This window comes from Sebastes umbrosus, chromosome 7 (genome assembly GCF_015220745.1).
Source record: "Sebastes umbrosus isolate fSebUmb1 chromosome 7, fSebUmb1.pri, whole genome shotgun sequence".
Lineage (NCBI taxonomy): Eukaryota > Metazoa > Chordata > Actinopteri > Perciformes > Sebastidae > Sebastes > Sebastes umbrosus.
This window is the reverse complement of record NC_051275.1, coordinates 4,469,116-4,491,795: the sequence shown is the minus strand read 5'-3', so window position 1 is coordinate 4,491,795 and position 22,680 is coordinate 4,469,116. Positions and strand designations below refer to the sequence as shown.

General features: G+C 40.7%; 2 protein-coding genes across 6 annotated transcripts in view; one reads left to right on the top strand and one right to left on the bottom strand.

Annotated features, from left to right (window-relative positions):
- Window positions 1-6,377, top strand: part of mtus2b (microtubule associated tumor suppressor candidate 2b) — a 30,823-nt gene extending 24,446 nt beyond the window's left edge. For 3 of the 5 annotated variants that reach the window (XM_037774366.1, XM_037774367.1, XM_037774369.1), the window contains 8 exons: window positions 2,110-2,176; window positions 2,688-2,902; window positions 3,032-3,137; window positions 3,229-3,302; window positions 3,385-3,483; window positions 3,618-3,737; window positions 3,949-4,049; window positions 5,415-6,377. In XM_037774366.1, coding sequence (XP_037630294.1) covers window positions 2,110-2,176; window positions 2,688-2,902; window positions 3,032-3,137; window positions 3,229-3,302; window positions 3,385-3,483; window positions 3,618-3,737; window positions 3,949-4,049; window positions 5,415-5,622 — 990 coding nt within the window. In that variant the 3' untranslated portion in view covers window positions 5,623-6,377. The remainder of the gene's footprint in view (window positions 1-2,109; window positions 2,177-2,687; window positions 2,903-3,031; window positions 3,138-3,228; window positions 3,303-3,384; window positions 3,484-3,617; window positions 3,738-3,948; window positions 4,050-5,414) is intronic. The other 2 variants (XM_037774368.1, XM_037774371.1) reach the window with 1 other exon arrangement.
- A 449-nt stretch (window positions 6,378-6,826) lies between these two features.
- On the bottom strand, window positions 6,827-13,415 carry stoml3a (stomatin (EPB72)-like 3a). The gene is made up of 6 exons (XM_037775645.1): window positions 13,407-13,415; window positions 11,642-11,750; window positions 10,454-10,536; window positions 10,136-10,339; window positions 8,493-8,627; window positions 6,827-8,386 (listed from the first exon to the last, which is right to left on the bottom strand). The coding sequence occupies exons 1-6, from the start codon at window positions 13,413-13,415 to the stop codon at window positions 8,195-8,197; spliced, it is 732 nt and encodes a 243-aa protein (XP_037631573.1). The 3' UTR covers window positions 6,827-8,194.
- Window positions 13,416-22,680: the final 9,265 nt, after the last annotated feature.

The window sequence follows — 22,680 nt, the reverse complement described above, 5'->3', positions numbered from 1 at the left end:
AATGATGGGTAGGAGGAGCAGAGGTGGAACTGAAGACTAAGAAATGAAAAAAGGCTGCTGACCATCCTTCATCCATCGTGAGGTCACAGCAGTATCTCCCTGATGACTGTATGTTCCAAGTGAAACCTCTTAGAGGGTGACATCACCATTACCGCCAACACATGCTGTATACTGTCTCATACATATTTAACCCACTGCTCGCCGTCTCTCTCTCTCTCTCTCTCTCTCTCTCTATCTCTTTGTTTCTCATAAGCACTGCTTTGTGATCTGTGACTTGTCTCTGAGCAACAGTGTGCATGTAGCTGTCTTCCTGCATGTTTAGAGTTGTGATCGATAGTCATTTAACTGTCCGGTGTGTCTCCCTCTGGGAGTAAGAGGAGCTCGGAAGGTGTCACATGTCAAATGTTTCACAAATGTTGTAGTTGACTCTTACAGGCTTCCATGGAGTATGTGCTGTAGTTAAACCATAAGACCCTTTGCTATTATGATCCATGGGGGACTAGATGATACACTGATGTCAAATTGTGGTGCTGCAGAGAAAGAAATGTGTGATCCATTGTGATCTGTGAGCACCAGGCAACACCCAGTTGTTAATCATCTAATATTATTAACAGTGTAATAGACTGTAGTGGTGACTTCTGACCTTTTGACCTGTATATTCTACCAAGTTATCACATGGCGTCTTAATGCCATGTTTATCAATGAGTCATGGCCCCCAGCTAATCTCATGTCAGTGCATCCTGGAGGACAGACAACATGAGAAGTTGTTTTATTAATAGAGTGTGCTGGTGTTTGGTTTGGTAAAGATACAAAATGGTTTGTGGTTAGTGACAATTACACCGTCTGATTGGTTAAAATGTGTTCTAACTGAGCTGTTATTGCATACCATAGACTGTATATAAGAAGTCGACATAGTCACCGTGACATCAAATGACATTTGTGGACTGCTGTTTTGAAGCCTCGAGTTCAGCATTTTGGCCGTCGCCATGTTTTTTTTGCAACCAGAAGTAACCAGGAGGGTGGAGCTAAGTACAACCGAATTTTCAGGTGACCAAAAAGGTTATAATTAACTTTCATGAACTGAAAACACACTGTGAAAGGGTTAAAGTTCTAAGATGGAAAAAAGGACAACTCCCGGACTGGACAACGTCATGCTAGTGACCTGTCAATCAAAAGCTAGCCACGCCCTAAAGCATACCCAGCTTTACGGTCTATTTGACTCTACTCACTCTCTTTTATCTTTGTTATTGGTCTCCACCAATTCCAGAGAGAAACATCTCGCTTTTCAGCTACTAACTGCTTCACTATGTTCACCAGCTAGTAGCCAACTTTGTCTGGTTTGGTGACATAAAATGCCATTATGAGGCCAGTGAAAGTTGCAAGCAAGAAAACCAAAACAAGGACCTGAAAGGAGCTAAAATGCTCCTTTCCTGAGGGCAACTTCAGAGTAAATCTATTTGGGTTTGCCACCATGAGGGACACATTTCACATAGGCTACATGTGATCAATTGTGAATAAAAAAATATTTATTATTGTTTTAATGCAGAACTCGTACTTGTATTTTAAGTATTTTTGTACATTGTGGAATTGCTACTTTTACTGAAATTATTGATCCGAAAACTTCTTCCTCCACTGGAACATAAATATATGGATAGGATTGATCTGATTTTTCTATCCAAAAAATAGTATAATAGAGTCGCCCCCTGCTGGCTATTAGAAGGAAGGCAAGTTTAAGGCACTTCCGCATTGGAACTTCTCAGACCCAGAGGTTGCCCACTGTTACATACATTAAGGTATAACCATTAAACCAGGTGGATGGAACAATATGTTTAGTAAAAGAAACTGCAAATGAAACAAACATATATAGTAGGGATATCGTTTGGTCTATAATCCTCTAATGTATATGTACCTGCTAACATTTTGGTTTCAGAATATCGCCACCCCTCTCTCCTCTTCATGTTTCTCTGGTTTCTTTTTAAAGTGCAGCACAGTGGCTCAGTGTCCTGCAGTGTCACCTAAAAGTTCCTGGGCTTATGGTGGTACTGGAGATGTTTCACATCCATTTGAGCAATTCAGAGGTGTTCACTGCTGTATGTGTTTGCATTTCAGAGTGAGAGTGCCATTGTGAAGGAGAGGGAACTGTCCCTGGAGCTCGCCAGAATCAGGGATGAAGTGGGTAAGTGGGATACAGCAGCGTGACAGATACTGTATGGCACCACAGGGAGGAGTAGAGGCAGCGTGAGTCACTCACTGCTTACTGCATATCATTTATTACACCATATACTAACAGTAGGACGGGAGGAATCCACTCTGCTGATGGAACTCTGGAGTTAGTCAAAGAAAATTCTACTCTGTTGTCATTATTTCATAATTATAGAACAAACTATTACTGCTTTAATTTATTTGTTTTTTATATGTATTTTTCAAATGAATGGGCAAAAAGAACAAAAAAATTAAAACAGTCTGACAGAAAAATAAACAAATGAAGTTGCACAATTTACAATTTCGCACTATTTCTGATTTCTGATAAAATGATAATAATAATAGAAACAAAATCATAAAAAATAATGTTTTGTATTAATAAACTTTGGTGTATCTTCTTGAAACAAAGTTGCTTCTTTTGTAGATAGTACGTGACCTGAATTTGGATGTAGTGAAACAAACTAAAGCTCTACGTTGTGCTCCAGCTTTCAGTGTTGCACACTGGGAGCAACTGCAGCAGGAGAAGGAGGAACTGGAGCGTCGTTTCGAGGCTGAGCTGCAGGGATTGCGGGCTCAGCAGCAGAGGGAGCTGGGAGTGCTGGAGGAGCGGCTGAAGGCGCAGCACGTGGCCGAGGCCCAGAGCCTGCAGGCCGAACAACGAGCCGAGCTGGAGGAGCTACGGGTCCAACAGCAAGAGCAGGTGTGTGGGTGTGCTTTTCATGAAGACTAGATATTTTGTCCACATCTAACATGAGAAATGAAGATGTCACTGAAAGGGTCGGTTCACCCAAATTACAAAAAAAGATAATTTCTCATTAACCTGCTCCAGATTGAGGAGATGAGTGAGAACCATGAGGCTTCCTTGATGGAGATGGAGACGGCTCACAATGACACACTGGCCACTCTGCAGGAGGAGCACGCCAGGACCGTGAAGAGTGAGCACCACGTTTCCAACCTGTTGCTCTCCTGTACTGACTCACTCTGCTGACGAGATAATAATAATAATAATGTTCTTTCTTGCATCAGATCTGAAAATGGCCCATGAACAGCAGACCAAGTCTCTGGAGGAAGAGTTTGTAAAGATCAGACTGTCACTGCAGGTAAACAGTTACAGATACATGGAATGATATATTTTGTAGTCAGTGACAGCGATTAAAAAGTGAATATCTGTCTGGTCCCCAGGATCAGGTGGACACACTGACCTTTCAGAACCGTAGCCTCAGAGATCGAGCCAAGCGCTTTGAAGAAGCTCTGCGCAAGAGCACAGATGAGCAGATTTGGGTAACTGCTGCATGATACAGTACAGGACCATGTTGACTGCTTTGGTTACAGTAGCTGGATAAAACTTGTTGGTGTTGTTTATTGGTTTTAAAGACTGCTAGTGGTTTTCTACTAATGTTATCTGCTGTTGCCAGGATGCGTTGGCACCATATAAACACATTGACGAGGACCTGAAGAGCCTGAAAGAAGTTCTGGAGATGAAGAACCAACAAATTCATCAACAGGAACTGAAGATCTCAGAGCTGGAGAAAATAGTAGGCTTCAAATTCTGCTTTCGTTAAATTTACTCTCAAATTCCAATAACACCTAACACCTAGTGTAAGCTAATGACAGTATCAAAATGTCTCCTTTGTAACCAATCATCAATTGTAATCAGTAATCATATTGCCTGTTTTACTTGTAATATAATGCCATACATCATTTGAAGAATTTAAAGTTGTGCACCTTTTCTCCTGTGTTTTTGAGCAGGCTGAAAAGAATGTGTACCTGGAGGAGAGAGTACAAGTGTTACAGCAGCAGAACGAGGACCTGAAGGAGAGAATAGACAAGAACATTGCTGTGTCCAGGTCAGAAACGTTTAAATGAGTACTAGTGCACATTTAAAACCTATAGTTCAAACCAGTAGAAGCAACCAGACCTGCCATCATACCTAGTCACATCTTGCTTGCTTACTTGGCTTGGATTGCGTCCCTTCTGGTTTTACCTGTCTTCTCTAATGTAATGTGATTATATGTTGTCATGTTTTAGCTGTTAGTGCTGATTGTATGCTTAGCATTGTTTTGTATTAATTGTCTGCTCTCTAAATGTCCTACTTTGCATGATGCTGCCTTACTCCTCTACATTTTTTATCCTGTTCAGCTGCTGTGACAGCATGTTGCATGTTCTGCTTACTCCTGTTCTAATTTTATATTTTGTGAAAAATGTTGAAAATTAGACTTTTGGCTAATAGGCATTTACAGTGATGTTTATCAATGTGCGTCGTCCCTGAGAACAGATAAATTAATAAAAAAAAGTGAATGTAAGTGGGTATAGAAGACACAGTAATAAAGTTAAAAATAATTTATTTAAATCTTTAATTCTGCTTCCAAAATGTATTATCTTGTTATAAAAATGTGTTAGTCAAAGTATTACAATACATATAGTATAGTATAGTATAGTATAGTACAGTATAGTGCAGCACAGTACAGTATAGTATGGTATAGTACTGTATAGTACAGTAGGGTATATTATAATATAGCACTGTATAGCACTGTATAGTACTGTATAGTATAGCATACTGTAGCATAACATAGTATAGTATAGCATGGCATAGCATATCATAGTACATTATAGTATAGTAAATTATAGTATAATACTGCATATTATAGTATAGTACATTATAGTATAGTATAGTACTGTATAGTATATAGTATAGTACATTCTTGTGTAATATAGTACATTATAGTATAGTATAGTACATTATAGTATAGTATAGTACTGTATAGTATATATTATAGTACATTATAGCATAGTATAGTACTGTTTAGTATATATTATAGTACAATATAGTATAGTATAGTACATTATAGTAGTATAGTACTGTATAGTATATAGTATAATACATTACATTATAGTATAGTATAGCATACTGTAGCATATCATAGTACATTATAGTATAGTATAGTATATTACAGTATAGTACATTATAGTATAGTATAGAACACTGTAGCATAACATAGTACATTATAGTATATAGTATATAGTATAATACTGTATATTATAGTATAGTATAGTACATTATAGTATAGTGTAGTACTGTATAGTATATAGTATAGTACATTATAGTATAGCACTGTATAGTATATAGTATAGTACATTATAGCCTAGTCTAGTATAGTACAGTAGTATAGCACTAGTACCTGGTATTTATGTTTAGTACTCTTCTTTGTCAGGCAACTCTCTGAGGATAACGCCAACCTGCAGGTGAACGTGGAGAAGGAGAGCAACGAGAAGAAGCGTCTGAGTCGCAACAACGAGGAGCTGCTGTGGCGTCTCCAGACTGGCGAGCTGAGCCCTCACATGTCCCCCAGCTCCTCCCCCATCCATCGACCCCTCTCTGGACCAGGCTCTCCAGCCCGCCCACACTCCTACCATCAATGACACTCTCAACGGAAGCTCTTGTATCAAACGCTTTCTTTATCTGGCATCGGAAGCCCTCATCTTTTTTAAACTCTTTGTTGAATGTTCCTACAGATTTTTTCCATGTAGATGGACAGATGCATTTCTTGGCAAATGAAGCTCACCCGTGCATTTCCAAAGGAATTTTAACCTCTGACCTAAAGAATTGTATGAATCATAACGCTTCTTATTGTTCAAAAGGAGGGGATTCTCTGCCCTCCTCTTTCTCTATTCCACCTGAACAAAACAGACGTACTGTGATACTGCAGTGGATGAAAGACCAGGTCGTTGTAGACTTCAGAGAGCAGGATCAGAGTCACGGTGCCTCATTTCTATGTTTTCGCCTCCCATCTACATCACATCCTTCTCATCCAGCGCTCAGGGCGACGGATGTACGAGACATAGCAAACATCCAAAGTGCAACAACGAACACAAGAAGCGCCTTTGCCGTCCATTTTCTCCCACCAGCAACGTCTATCCAGGCTAAGGCAATAGTTTGAGTAAAATCACAAAGCTACCCACAGTGAGCTACTCTCTTCTTCTCTGGGGTATGTTAAACCTCTCATGCTGAAGTATTTCATATATCAGGAGTGTATGATTGACTGCCCATCTAACCTCAGTCATCCATCCTACGTTCTCCTTAAACAACTAGATATCAGTGTTGACCTGAAATGTATGATAACAACAACATAACTCATAAATCCATTGAACTGCCAACACAATATAACTATAGTATTGACTATAATTTTGTAAAAAAAACAAAAAAACAACTGTACATGTATTGCTCTCTTTAAAGCATGTTCTGTCTTCCAGTAATTGATTTTATTTTAGGATTACCTACAGTGTGACTATATGGAGCAGAAGGGTGAAGGGGCAACACAAGTTACTTCTTATTCCTGATAAAACCAAGAAATACATCATTGTATTAGACATTGCAGACGCAATGTTTTATGTAAGATGGTGCCCCCACCCCCACCTTCAGTCGGGTTAAGCAAAATATAATAATTTCCCACGAAAGTGCAGGATCTGCAGAAACCACCAAAGAGGAAATGATTAAACACAGCAGTTGGTCGTGTACTGTAGCTGACATATATGATGCAGAATCAGCCATAAATGGTGCAGACATTGCAGTCAAAATGTATTGACCTGAACACGTGTAAATCCAACATCTGTTTTTTTGTGTTGCATTTGTACATTGTTTTCCATTCTCTTTTTTTAAGTGTACCTTATCAGTGCTCTTACAGCTGACTCGAGTTGTTACTGTTTTTTTCTCTGTTGCTGGTTGTTTTCTGTGTGTTTTTGACACAGAAAACCTCAATGTGATGGAAAAAGCTATAATGGCTTCCAATCATTCATTCTCCATGTGTACCTACAATTGACTTTTGCCAAAATTCCTGTTGAGAGAAAAAAATCCAAAATTTGTTAAAGAATTTCAATTTACCCAAACAAGCGAGAAGATCCTGAAAGTCTGCCAGCTGTTACCTCATTTCTCATTGTAGAGAATAATCTCAGGTCTGGAGGAGAATTACGAGTCATCGAAGGGGAAGCAACTGCCATATGTTTTTGTTTGTATTAATTGTATTTTTATTGAAGCTTTTGCTCATGTTTACATAACCACTCAGCTCAACTGTCTGTTTTAGCAAGATATCATTTGTATATAATTATTTGGATGTACAGAATATGTGTAAATATTTTAAAGAGCATAGTGCGGGTCAGCAAATATATACTAATACATTGAAGAAATGTTTCTTTATTATAATAATATGATATAATAATCAGCTCCCCCCCAGACAGATAAAATGTGGAAATCTGCTCAAGGATTTGGTTGTAGGCGATTTGCATTTAGGACGCAAGTTGATGAGGTTTAACTTGGTGGGCTTTACTGTGTCCTGAGGGGGTAGGAAATGATAGTTCCCTCCATCAGGTAGTCCGGTTGCACTGATTGCCTCTGTGTCCTGTGGACATGACCTTGTACTCATTTACTGAATGTTTGTTTGACACTAGAATAAGAGGTTTCGTTTACAGTTTACATCCAATGTCAGAGACGGTTGGTGTCTCACGTACTTCTGTTGATTGTTTACAGGACTTCTGTTGTAAAGATTGTATTTCAGAAGTTATGCTCTGGATACGTTTATATGAAAGCATGTCTTTATAAGGTTGTCGTGCATTGTTTTTTGTTTTTACTTTTATTGTGCATTTCATTATTTATTTATTTATTTGTCCTCCTCCAGAACCGCAACTGTAGCTTAGCTGGTTAAAATATGGTGGTCAGTGATGAGACACTAATGTCTATACTCTATGTTGCACTTTGTATTTAAGTATTAAATCACAGTAAGAAAATAAGTGTACAAAAGTGAGTTCTGGTGTGGGTACATCTTTAAATACATTAATATCCTATGTTTTCTATATCTTATATAGGGAAACTTTCTATAAGAAGTGATAATGCAGTGCAGAGTGCAGTTCAGCAGTAAACATGCGAGGCCTCTTGGACCATACAGTATATGAAGGAGATACCACTGAAGCTTATAACAGTACCTTTATGTCAATAATATTATTACTGCCTCTTCATAAAATTCTGCAATAAATCTATGGGCAGAGGGAAGATGATGGTGGAGTTCTTCTCTGCTGCGATGGTGTTGAGGGTCTGCAGGTATCGCAGCTGGAGACCAGAGGGTGACTCAGCGATTATCAGAGAGGCTTCTTTCAGAGCCCTGGAGGCATTCATCTCTCCCTCTGCAGCAATGATCTGAAAACCAGACAGACCATCACATTATTATTTCTAGCATCTCTCAGCATCCCCCTTTTTCAAGAGTGCATCAAGAGGAAATGAAATCTTCCAAAGCCCTCTTCACCTTCGCTCTGGCCTCCCGGGTGGCTTCTGCCTCTGCTGCCATAGCTCTCTGCAGCTGTTGAGGCAACTTCACATCCTTGATCTCCACACGCTCCACCTTAATACCCCACGGATCGGTGGCAACATCCAGAGATTCCTGCAGGGGAATATTGAGTACCAAATACTCTAGTCACATAAAACCATTTTGGTTCCACTAATCAGTTATGCTGCAATAAATAGTCAAATGACTATGAAACTTATCACCCAAATATTCATCTGCATGGAGCTTTTTAGCCTTTATTAACTATTTTTTCGGGTTTACATTTGCACGATCATTACTGTTTTGAAAAAGGACCAATTAAAGTGTCAGTAGGCAGTATATATTTTTGGCATCATTGGGCAAAAGTTCCATAATAACCTTTCAACATATTGTAATTCGAGTGTTCTGAGAGATAACTAGACTTCTGCACCTCCTCATGGCTCTGTTTCAGGCTTTATAAAATCTAGCCTGTGAGGTGAGACTTTGACCAATCACAGGTCATTTTATTGAGAGAGCGTTCCTATTGGCTGTGCTCAGGTCATGTGACCGGAACTTGCCGTTCCTTCACCAGATCTCACAATGGCGGCGGCATCCCAAACTTTCTAATTTTACAGCTAAACCGTGCACTACAAGATGATCCTGAAAACATTTGAGGTGAGAAATAGGCATTAACATAACATAATATTGATTCATATTTGGTCAGCGCTGCCTAGTTGGACCGTTTGGTTGGAGTTCGCAAGTGATTGACATCCGGCTGTCAAAGACGGCAGCTGGACAGCAGACCTCAGATGCCCATGATTTTTTTTATGTTACCTGTTTCATGCACTACTGTCACGATATAGCAACCGTTTTATAGAAATAACTTTTTTAAATAATATTTGCTCCAATCTTGCCTACTTCAGCTTCAAAGCTATTTCCTGTTGGTTGAGCCCAAAGTAGAGGTTAAAAGAGAGTGAATATTGGATTTATATTTATCAGGTGGTTAGAAACATGATAATAATGTTTCTCCATGTCTACTGGATGTGTAAAGAGGTAATATTTACTAATATGTTAACGTTTTAAGAAATGTCATGTCAGTGCCAGCTGGTTTTAGTGTTTCTTCTGCCTCCTAGTGGCCACAGAAACAGCTAATGCAGCTTTAAATGAACAGAGTCAAAGTTCATTATCTATTCAGGTTTTTGGGAGTGTGAAAAGCACAGTGATTTTCCTCTCTGCTAATGCTTTCCTTCATCATATCATTGTAAGGAAAATATGGAGGTAGATATTGGACTTTTAAACACCTATAGTCCAATTGTACAGCTACAAAGCATGCATGCTGCACGAGCTGTTTGGAGAACGTTGATGGGCTACAAATTTCATTCCCCTTTTATAGCTTTTAGAAAAACACACATTGATTTTAGTGTTTGGATGAAGACTAAAACGGCCTAAAAACTATGTGTTCTGTTGCCCCCACAAAGTTGGAAAGAATTTGAACTATTGTAGGGGTCACCAGAACATAAATTCATTTAGATTATATGTTCAACCATTCCTTTAAAATCTTTTTAGAGTTGCTAAATTTAACGTTCCCATTTCTCTCGTGCCCTGCAGCTCCTCATAAACCGTATTACTGCATAGTTTGCTCTCACCTGCATACTGTGTGATATGCCCTCTCTGTCAGATAGCAGTTCTGCAAGGTTCTTGGTACCAAGCACATTCCTCAGGGTGGTTTGAGCCAGCAGCCGTGTAGATGAGGCTGCGTCGGACACATTGGCCACAGCTGAGATGGGGCAGTGTACGCAGAAATACACCACGCCATCCACAGACACGGTCACAGAGTCTTTGGTTAGGATCTGCAAGGTAAACAGCTGCAATTACGATTCTGCCGCTAATTTGATCATTCAGGATGATGGCAGACAGTTTTCAGTGATGACGGAGCAGGAGAGACACACAAACAAAAAACTTACCTCTTGTGGAGGGATGTCAAAGGACACAGTTCTCAGATCGACTTTCACAAAGGAATCAGTGCAGGGCAGAACAAAGAAAAGACCTGGAGAGATATAAAGACCCTGCTTAGATTCTAAAGATTGTAGATGAAGCCTATTAAATCATAGTATGTAAACAACTTTCTAAGCAGACTTTTTGTCTCTCACAGTGTATATTCATGTAGGCCTATAGTAGTATGCCATTAAAATGTCATGAAAAAGTAATGGTATAGTATGTGTATAGTATGTGTGATGACCTCTGCCTTTCCCTGTCAATCATGTTTTCTAGGTAACTGGTAGGGGAACACCCGGGCCCAGTGTTCCCAGTCTATCAATCCCTGGTTGTTACTAACAGTCTGGGCTCTCTCTTTCTGTCATAACAATCCCTAACAATCCCCTGCCACCAGGTACCTAGAACACATGACTGACAGGGAAAGGCAGGAGTCGTCATTATGCCATTAGAAATGTCATAAAATAGTCATAGTATAGTATGTCATAAAAAAGTAATCTAGTATGCCATGGAAAAGTACCATAAAAAGTCGTGAAAAAACATATATGGTAGGCTATAATATGCCATAAAATGTCATGCTATAGTACCTCACACAAAATGTCAATAAAAATGTCATAGTATGTATATTACGTCATAAGAATGCCATTAAAAAGTCAGTATATATATTACGTCTTAAACATGTTATTAAAAAGTCATAGTATAGTATGTCATAACAAAATGTCATAAAAATTCATAGTATATTACATCATAAAAATGTATTAAAAAGTCATAGTATATGTCATAAAAAATGTCATAAAAAGTAGAATTTCATAAAAATTCATAGTATATTACATCCTAAAAATGTATTAAAAAGTCATAGTATAGTGTCTCATAAAAAAATGTCAATGAAAAGACATACTATATTATGTCATAAAAAATGTCATTTAAAAGTCATAGTATAGTATGCATTAAAATGTCTTAATATAGTGTATCATTAAAACGTAATAGTATACTATGCCATTAATATGTCATAAATAGTCATAGTACTGTATAGTCTGCCATAAAAAATCATAATATATTATGCCATAAAAAATGTCATAGTATAGTATGCCATTAAAATGCCATACAAAAAGCCATAGTACAGTATGTAACACATCCACTGAATGAGTCAATGAACAAACCTGGCCCTATAGGTTTCCTGTTTCTGATCCGGCCCAGTCTAAAAATGACAGCTCGCTCGTACTCCTTCACTATCTGGAACACAGCAGAGAACGTGACAAAGACCACAAACTAATTAGCACAAATATAACTCGCTGTCATCCACCTCTTATATATCATATAATGGTGGTTTCTCTCAGACCACAGCCACTGTATGTAACATCTGCACATTTCATTCTTTTGATTGGCCAATAATGCGTTTTTGTTATTCAGTTTAAAAAGTACTTCCCGAACAGATACTTTGGGTCAACCTGCCTTAAAGCCAAATACTGGCCTAATCCTGATCAGTAGCGAGAATATACTCTACCTTAACACACTTAAATATTGAGATGGGGAAGGTCACTATTACAAAGAGGAGTGATATGAGGACCAATATCCAACCGCAACATCCCAGACTCCCTGTGTGTTTATCTGTAGAGAGAGAGAGAAACACTTTACAAGCTTGAACTGGAGAGTACGGACAGGTGTCACATTTTGCATATTTTCCATGTCCAAACCTGTGAGCATTTAAATCCAAGCCAAAGATGGTTGTGGTCATTTTCTTCACACAACTAAACAGTAATATGATCCAGTGGGACATCAGCTTTTATCAAAGGTGATACAAAACATTCATGCAACCAAGCAGTGAGATGAAGTGGATCCACACCTCTCATTTGTCACTAATGGTGTAATTAATCTCTGAGGGAAGTCACGTTACTCCACATCTACGTACCTACGTAAGCTACTGAACTATTGATGTGCCAGCCTTAAAATGTGATGTAATTCTTTCCTTCAGTTACAGAGGGAAAATACTAATGATCTAGTCTGAGGATTGGTCAGTGTAGGGCTGCAACTAGCTATTATTTAAATTATCTTGAATGTGTTGATTTTTATTATTATTATTAGTCAATCAAACCTGGAAAAAAAACTACCATATTCAGCATCCAAATTTCCTAATTTTGTGCAAAAAGACAAAACATTAATATGAGCAATAGACTTGGACTTGGAATGGGATGTGGAATTGTTACATATTATATATTGTGTTTCAATCTGGAAAAAAATTACAAAAATTGTAAAAAAAATGACTAAATAACTAAATAAGCAAATATTCATCCCAAATTGATTCCTAAGGTCTGGTCCAGGTCTGAATCAGGTTTGATTTGAATCAGTGTAATCAATCATGAATAGTGTTATAGTTTCATCAGTGCGCTTTAGACATACATTAATATATATATATATATATATATATATATATATATATATATATAATAAAATATAGAAAAAAATATAGAACATAAATAAATAGGAAATATTGTATACAATATTTCCTATTTATTTATGTTCTATATTTCTTTGTTCAGTTGATTACTTTCTTGTTTATACCCTTTGGTTGTGTATTTACTTTTCTCCTTCTCTTCTTCTTCCCTACCTGCCTACACCATAATACTGTAACTTTGTATTATCATTGTGTTAAATCCTTAATATATACAATTATTAATAAACTCTGTAAGCAAAAAACAAAATTATTTTTGTCAATTCGGTAAGGATAACAAGGAGTGCAAATTATCTAATGAACAGGGGCACTCCTAGAGTTCCCGCATCCCTTAAAAACAGCACACTTGGGGCCCTCAAACAATATTTATAATCCCTGACATATTCACCCTGAATGATTCACACTCATTCTGCGTCCCTGTCATCTAATGACAAAATGTAAGACTCACTTTACAAAAGATCATAAAGAATACTTACCGTTGACATTGTCCACGGCGTTGATCTGATGTTTACCCTGTGTAACCATGTCGGCTGTGCTGGACGTTGTTGAGATCATTAGTGAGTATGTTGTATGTCGTTGGTGTGATGGAGCAAGTGAAGCAGCGCTGCACTTGTTTACCTGTCTGTTCTCCCTGTGGGGTGTGGCCTGTCCCCTTCCCTCATCGCCTCACACACACACACACACACACACACACACACACACACACACACACACACACACATCAACTCATACTCCCACTTGGTGTGTGACTCTTGGGCTCACCTAGTGGGTGCCAACAGGTAACATGAACCACAGAGCCTGACCAGACACTATAGGGGCTCCTGTATTGGAGAGCTTAAAGTTCAACTCTTGTGCTTTTCCATTATACTCTTACATTGACTTCCAGGAGTCTGACACCTGTTGAGTGCAGGTTATGAATAAACAATAAGTGGCATCCAAGTCGTGAAACATGAGAGCCGGTGCAGGCACAAGGAGAGGTGATCATACTCCTGTCTCTCCTCGCTTATAATTGAAATGTACCCACATATAAAAAAAAATCATTAAAAATCAAACATAATTCAAAACAGGAGAGGGTGAAATAAACAGACAAAGTGTGAGGCAGAGAGAAAGAGAGGAAAGGAAGGAGATGGAGGAATTATGCAAGGAAACACGCCTTTAACCACAAGGTTAACGGTTTGATTCCTGGCACCTACTGTCCGCATGCTGAAGTGTCCTTGAGCAAGACACTGAACCCTAAGTTACTCCCCGGGTGCTTCACAGCAGCCCACTGCTCCTAGGCATGGGTTAAATGCAGAGGTAAAATTTCATGTATTTACCTATATGTATATGATGATTGTAATAAAGTTTAAGTTTTCAGATAAAATATAAACTATAAAAATATAAATATTTACAGTACCTTTTTTACAGTATGTAAAATAGCCAGACTACACAGTAAAAACCAAGTCATTTCTGTGATGTGAAGCTATACATTACACAGTGTGTGTGAGCTATAGAGTCATAACAACCAACATGTTCATTTTCCAGAGAGGTCCCTTTAATTGACTGTCACATGATACCTGTTGTTGGATTTATTATGTACAAAAGTGCTTACAATGACCTACAATAACCTGATTGTTGGATTTGTTGTGTGTGAAGTGTTTGCGAGGACAGGGAGGATGGCATGCTCTGTTCTTTTTGCAAGGTCAAGGAGAGAAAGGAGTCAGAAGGAGAAACAAAGAAGAAGATATGCAGCAAAAATATCACGTGTCATAAGCTCATGAATATTACTATTGTGTAAACCATGAATAGGCTGGATCAGGGATAGCTCGGGGTTCAGACTTCGCGAACTGACCCATGCACTGTATGTTGTCAGGGACACGTAGGTTGGATCCAGATATCTGTAAACTCTTTTATTTTACTTATGCAACATTGATTGTTCGGAATAAATTGTATTATTATGCTTTAACCCGTCTGTTTGGAAAATCTCTTTGTCACACAAGATTAACCAGCACGTAACTGGGCCTTGACCTCTCGGAGGTAGAAGGCCAGTTCCTTCAATTGGTGACCCCGACGTGATCTTCGGCATTGAGAAGCGTGTCCAAAGGACGGACAGACCGGCGAGAGAGAGAAAGGGCCCTGAAATCTTAAGGTAAGCAGACCTGTTGTATCGAACTCTGCATATTGGCTTACTCTAAATTATCTCTCTTGTTGTGCTGAATCTCCTTTGTAGTGATAAATGTTGCAGAAGTAAAGACTTTCTATTGAAAACTGAAAGGAGGAAGCTGCCCTTTTAGTAGCGTGTAAAACTAAAAGGAGGAAAGCTGCCTTTTAGTAAAAACTGGAAGGAGGAAGCTGCCCTTTTAGTAGCGTGTAAAACTAAAAGGAGGAAAGCTGCCTTTTAGTAAAAACTGGAAGGAGGAAGCTGCCCTTTTAGTGGCGTGTAAAACTAGAAGGAGGAAAGCTGCCTTTTAGTAGTTTAGTAAAAATAGCGCTTGGAGCGCCTGTATGAGTAGTGCGCTTGGAGCGCTAGTTTAGTAACGTCTAGGACGTTAGAGTTTAGTAAAAATAGCGCTTGGAGCGCCTGTATGAGTGTACATTAATAACTAGTATTCAGAGGAAAATTAAAACTTACTGTTGATACTGGGCCAACATCGCTGGAACATCAAAGTGTCCAGTAGAAGCTTATGTTGGTAGGATCACAGCGAGGGCATAGCGACCCATTTACTCTGAATCTAGTTACTGTCATAAACTGAATAAACCTGTGTGAAATAGTACTGGACAGAATGGACGGAGAATTTGACAAAGACTGTGAGGAACGGGGTGGCTGTGGGCCTCCCCGTTTATCATTTGGGCAGCAATGGGCTAAAGTTAAGACCAATGTAATCTGTACATTTGATCCCAAGACTAGAAATAAAGAGACTCAAGACCTAGATGAGTGGTATAACATGACAGTGAAGGAAGGGCATTTTCCAGCCACGGTGAGATGCCAGTGATGAGAGCATTAATACAGGTGGTTCATAGAAAGCTGCTGCAAGCAAGACAAGACAAAGAAAAGGGACATATGTTTGTAAGGAGGAAATTGAGGAAGAAAGAAGACGAGTTGGCAAGTAAATTGGTAAAAATATAATGTGATACAGATGGCTGCACTATCAGCCTTAGGCAGCCAGACGAAAGCCACCCACGCAAAAACCGCTGAAGCAAAACCATTAGTGAAACCCTCACCCAGTCCTAGCGCACCCCCACCACCAAACCCACATACTAGCCAGCCGCCACATTACATGTCCCTCCATCAGCAGTACCCACCTGGCCCCCATCCCGACCCCCCTCCTTATCCTCCTCCTACCCCTAGTCCGGTACCAACCCCACAGGACAGTGATTATACAAACGAAGTTATGGCACCATTGTTTCAAGTGTTAGGTGGTACTTTGGAACTTTAACCCCTACGCTACCTCCTTCGGTAATGCTATTAGACAAAAGTATCCCATACCAGCGGGTAAGCTCCACAGCTTGGTGTTTAAGATTAAGAACGGGGAGAGTGGACGCACGTTCATAGAAAGAGCAAAGACAGAGTGGGCGGGGGCTACGGGGGTGAACCCAGGATAAAGAATCACAGCAGTCTCTGTTCAGATAGCTCTGTTAAAACATGCTCCGGAAGGAGTTAAGAGAAAGATGCAAGAGAATCCAGATATGGCAGTGGCAAAATCATCAAGATGGGAAACACATTTCTGCCATCATCAGGATGCAGAAACCAAGGAGGAGGAAGAGGAAAATGAGTCATTAAAAGAGGATGGTAGCTCAGTTGACTAAATTACAGTTGGCAGATGCACGGACTCGTGCGACAGATAAGAAAAAGGGAGGGAAAGAAAAAGATACCCAGATGGCTCAAATTGTAACACCAGCTCCAGCCCCGCCACAGAATCCTTATCCACTGCAGGGCCAGTCACAGGCTATGTATCAACCCCAGTATCATGTTCCTTACCAAGCTGCCCCATATCAGCAGCCCCCTTATCATGAAGGTCAGAATAGAGGCAGAGGGAGAGGAGGAGGAGGCAGGGGGAGGAGGTATGCCCAACCAAGAGGAGGCAGTTGTAACATCTGCGGAAACCCGGATCACTGGGCACGTGACTGTCCTCAGAAACAACAACAGCAGATGAGAGGGCCTCCACAGCAGTCATATCAGCCAACAATACAGACTCCACCAAACCAACAGCTAGCTCCAATGCAGGCATACAGCGGGTACTCTGCGCAGGGACCTCCACCTGGTCCATATACACCAGGAATGTTCCCATAGGGGTGCCCGACGGAGATGGAGGGACAGGGGCTGGCAGAGCCCTGTCTCCAGTTGACAGTGAACGGAAAACGAAGATGGTTCATGGTGGATACGGGAGCACGTTACTCCACCTTAGCTGAACCTATGTGTTCCCTTTCCTCTCACTATGTTTCCGTTTTGGGATTTTCCGGCACTGAACAAAGACTGCCTTTTACTGTTCCCCTTCCTGTCCGGCTTGGGAGACAGGTGATGGAGCACCCCTTTTTGTATGCACCTGATTGTCCACGTGATCTCCTGGAAGAGATGTTTTGGCAGCACTGGGGGCTTCTGTACATTGTTCACCAGAAGCTGTGATAGTGAGTTTCCCCGGAGGAGAAGAAATGGTGTGCTCCTCGCCCTCCAGTGCTGATCGCATGTGCATGTTGAGTCCTGATACCTCACCTGATGCCCCACCACCCTGTGCGGACATATATTGGGCCCTGCTAGCCGACAGAAACCCTCTGATTGACTTTTACAACATGTGGCAACCATGGATTAGGGCTCTACACCCTTACCTCCCTGTTCCCGATCCTCCCCACTGCACTCTGAATTATGACAGAAATAATGATCTTATGTATCAAGATGAGTTCCAACAGAACCTGTTAGATACAACCTGGGGGATAGGAGTAAGAGATGTTTATATAGCACCAGCAGGAGTAGCAGCCGCAGTAAATTAAACCCCAGCACAAGAACAATGGTATCGCATGTCAGAAGAAGCTGTTCCCCATGTGTCCCTAGCCATAGCTCCAAAACATCAGGCTAAAGACTTAGGCCCCATGGTTAAAGCAGCAGTCGCTCTGACAGACTGGGTTCCCACTTCCCTTTTGGGGGTTTCAATCTCACCATCCTCTAACATATATAGACTCTCCTTTTACAATGCAGTGTCAGGTATTTGCAAACATGAGTTACTAACACGCCACCACGGTAGGGAGATGTTAGATGGTGAAGGAGCCACTTCCATGTTGGCAACTCTCCCTTCCTCACTGTGGTCTACGGGCCCCTTTGATGTTGGCAGGTGCAGCATGGAACCGGTAACTTTCGAGATGAAGACTTACTGCCCTATCTGGAGACCTCAGTATAAGCATAAAGTGGAAGCAGCCCAGGGTATCTCCCCTACGATTGAAGGACTGATAAAGGCGGGAGTATTAAGAAAATCTTACTCTCAGTGGAACACTCCCATTTTGCCAGTAATCAAACCCTCCGGCTCATACAGAATGGCTCATGATTTAAGAGCCATCAATGAGCTGGTTTGACCTCCTGTTACACCAGTACCGAACCCCACTCTGCTCTCTCGATGCTCACCCCAGCCCATACATCTTTCACATGTATAGATTTGGCTAACACCTTCTTTTGCCTGCCCTTAGCAGATCATTTACAGGACATGTTCTCATTTACATATGAAGGCCAAAGGCTGACATATAATGTGTTACCTCTTGATGGGAAACAATCTGCTCAGGCAGCAGAACTTACGGCTGTAGTTTGTGCTCTGCGGTTAGCGGAAGGGAAGGCAGTGAATATTTTCACAGACTCTGCGTATGTGTGCAATGCAATTCACAGAGATATGTCTGGCTGGGTTGCAAGCGGGTTTTAAGACTAGTCAGAATAAACCTATGGCTCATGAGGAGTTGATGAAAGAGTTGTTGGAAGCAATCCAGTTACCACAGAGGGTAGCTGTGATCAAAGTGAAAGGACACAGTCAGGGCACTGACTTAGAGAGTATAGGAAACGAAGCAGCTGATGCAGCCGCTAAAAAGGCGGCAGGGTATTTACCTACTATGATGGTCATGACCACAGCAGATCTCGGTTCTGAGATAACTGATTCTCCATTATACAAGCTCAAGAATCTGCCACAGCAGCAGAACGAACCATCTGGGAAGATAAGGGAGCTATAGAACAGTTTTGATGGTATATGGTATAACGGAGATCAAATAGTTATGCCCCCCTGTTGGATGTCCTCAATATTGACTCAGACTCATGGACTTGACCATAAAAGCCACAAACAGATGTTACGAGATCTCCGCCACTGGTGGATTCCCCGGAAACATGCTACTATAACTGACTTCTTGACTAAGTGTGACGTATGTAGTACATGTAACATCAGACCTACCATCACTCCTAGGGCAGGAAAACATCCTTCTCCCACTGCCCCGGGACAGGAAATCTTTATTGATTTCACAGATATGGAGTAAGGGCTGGGGGGAAAAGATTCCTCCTAGTAATTGTGGACGCATTTTCACGTTGGGTTGAGGCCTACCCTACGGGAAAAGAGGACGCAAAATCAGTCATTAATATCTGGTGAATGAGTACATCCGAAACATGGGTTTCCTAAATTGATCAGGTCAGATAATGGTTCACATTTCAAAAATAAAGACCTGCAATCTGTTGAAAAGGCTCTGGGACTACACACAAATTTGGCACTGTGTATCATCCACAATAACAGGACTCACACCATTTGAGCTTACGTGTGGCCGACCTTTCCCAGGGCCGTCCCAAAACCCCTCTCCCCTTCCTGACCTCGGTTACAGACCATACTATTTGAAGGCTAATGCTCTTGTGTCAGCTCTCTCCTATACAGGTGACAAACCTGTCACCCCTGTCACACAGGACGTTCCAGGACCTGACCCCGGACCCCCGGAACACCTTTGGTTGAAGGTGTTAAAGAGGAAGTGGTCGGAGCCACGTTGTACAGGCCCACACAAGGTTCTGGCCAGAACTGCAACAGCTGTGCAGCTCGCAGGAAAAGGACTCAACTGGTGGCACCTAACACAGTGCTCCAGCAGCAGGACAGGACCTGAAGCAGAGGAGGCAGCCCCACAAGGAGCCCAGGCTTACGTGAAAAGAGGGTCACGTATAATTTTTTATTTTTCATATACTGTATAAACTGTGACTGTGATGAGATACACATAAGGGAAAGAAGGTTACAAGGTCTTGCCTGTATTTACAGTTAAATCAGGCTAACATGGTTGTTTAGGTGGACTCTCATCTAGGTGGTTTTTGAAAAACATTATATATCACATTGTATAAAAATTGTTGCTTAGAATAAATGCTAAAATAGACAAAAATAGACAAAAATAGATAAAAATAGATAAAAAGAGAAAACCAGGGGTGGGGAGAATCCACCAGAGAGAAATTTCACTTCCTTTCCCAAACCAGTATAAAATAGGATCACCCAGATAAAAGTTTTTCAGTTGCGCGCAGGAAAACAACTAGAAGCATCATGCAGTACGACAAACTGCTAGTAGCGTTTGCTGTAGCATTGTGTTTACCTCTCTTGTCCTCGTTTCATTTCATATTACTATCTTAATGCAATTCATGTATTTTCGTGTTTTCAGTTACCATTTTAGTTATTCATGATAAAAGGATAAAGAATAACCTGGGAAAGCACAGACTGTACTAGTTTTAGATACATTACTTATCATCCTCGCCTCTGCACTCTGCTAAAACTGGCTAATCAACAGTAACTCTTTAACAATAGACAATGCTTTCACTCAGAAGCAGGGTGGAAGGTGTGGGCTACAAGGGGGGGAAGGCTAAAACCAAGATTATAAAGAATGATGTAGTGAGGTAGCTTCCCTAATGAATATAAACTAGCTGACCAAATAGCTGCAGGTTTTAAAAACATACCTATAATAAGTGCTCTGATCCCTATCACTCCTAACAAAAATGTTGACCGCATTAACTACATCCACTATAATGTTCTCCGTTGACTAATCTAACCCGTGATGCAATTGCCGGACTAGCTGAACAAATGCTCCTACGTCACTGATGGTGATCCAAAATAGAATGGCATTAGATATGCTGCTGGCAGAGAAAGGCGGTGTATGCTCAATGTTCAAGACTCATGTTGTATTTTCATCCCTAACAATACAGCGCCGGACGGGACTGTAACTAAAGCGCTAGAGGGGCTCCGGACGCTGTCTGAATCCATGCACGATGACTCAGGTATCAACAGCCCCATTAACGACTGGTTAGACTGTACCTTTGGGAAATGGAAGTCCATGGTGGTATCTCTATTCTCCTCAATCCTTGCTGTGTGTACATGCTTAGTCTTATGCGGTTGTTGTTGTATTTCCATGTATTCGCCACCTCACTGAGCGTGTGATCATTTCTGCTGTGCAACGAAAGCATCCGGATGCACCTCCTTCTTATCAGATGGCCATGTTCCAGGCGGGAGAGACAGGGTCTCCTGGAAATGGTGGGGGATAGTGAAGATGTTGATCCTGAAGAGGTTGTGTGATGATGCTTATAATTAATACATCTGTACGTAACATTATCTATGCTTATAATAAATATATCTGTATGTAACATTATCTGTAGGTGAACTTAGTTAAGTTCAAAAGAGGTGTCTGTTGGATTTATTATGTACAAAGTGCTTACAATGACCTACAATAACCGGATTGTTTGGATTTGTTGTGTGTGAAGTGTTTTGCGAGGACAGGGAGGATGGCATGCTCTGTTCTTTTTGCAAGGTCAAGGAGAGAAAGGAGTCAGAAGGAGAAACATAAGAAGAAGATATGCAGCAAAAATATCACGTGTCATAAGCTCATGAATATTACTATTGTGTAAACCATGAATAGGCTGGATCAGGGGATAGCTCGGGGTTCAGGACTTCGCGAACTGACCCATGCACTGTATGTTGTCAGGGACACCGTAGGTTGGATCCAGATATCTGTAAACTCTTTTATTTTACTTATGCAACATTGATTGTTCGGAATAAATTGTATTATTATGCTTTAACCCGTCTGTTTGGAAAATCTCTTTGTCACACAAGATTAACCAGCACGTAACTGGGCCTTGACCTCTCGGAGGTAGAAGGCCAGTTCCTTCCACTGTTTCACATGACAGCCAGCTCATGAAAGTACATGGTGAGTGCATGTGAATCCAGGTGCAACACCATAACAGGCTCACTTTGTCCTTTTGTAAATTTCAGTGAAGTTTATTATGAGTTTAAAGATGCAACCACGATCATTTTGTTAGTTTCGGGGGGGGGGTTTTGTGAATGGGAGAAAAAATTACGTGTGTACTCCGGCCAGATCTGTTTTATATTCCATTGTGCGAGACTACTCATAATTCCTAGCAGGTGCAAATTTTTCAAAATGATTTCCAAAAAAGACAAATTCACTTCCTCCTAGGCTCCTACTTTTTTTTATGTGACATCTTTGGTGTAGCTACAAGAAACATAGTATGCAGAGGCTCTTAGTGGCTTACAATGATGCAATGAGATTGTTGCTTCAGGTTTCCAGATGGCATAGTTCCAGTTAACTGTTTGTGTCCTCTGGTATTCCAACATGTGAGGCACTTTTAAGACATTTGATGTATAATTTCATGTGTCGCTTGGATGAGTCAGAGAACAGTACCCATAGAGGCTTTTAATCAGCCCGAGCAACAGCTGCACTCAGTACTCATGCAGGCTCAGAAAACACTGGCGAGATAGCCTACATATGAATGTGTGGTTTATTTTT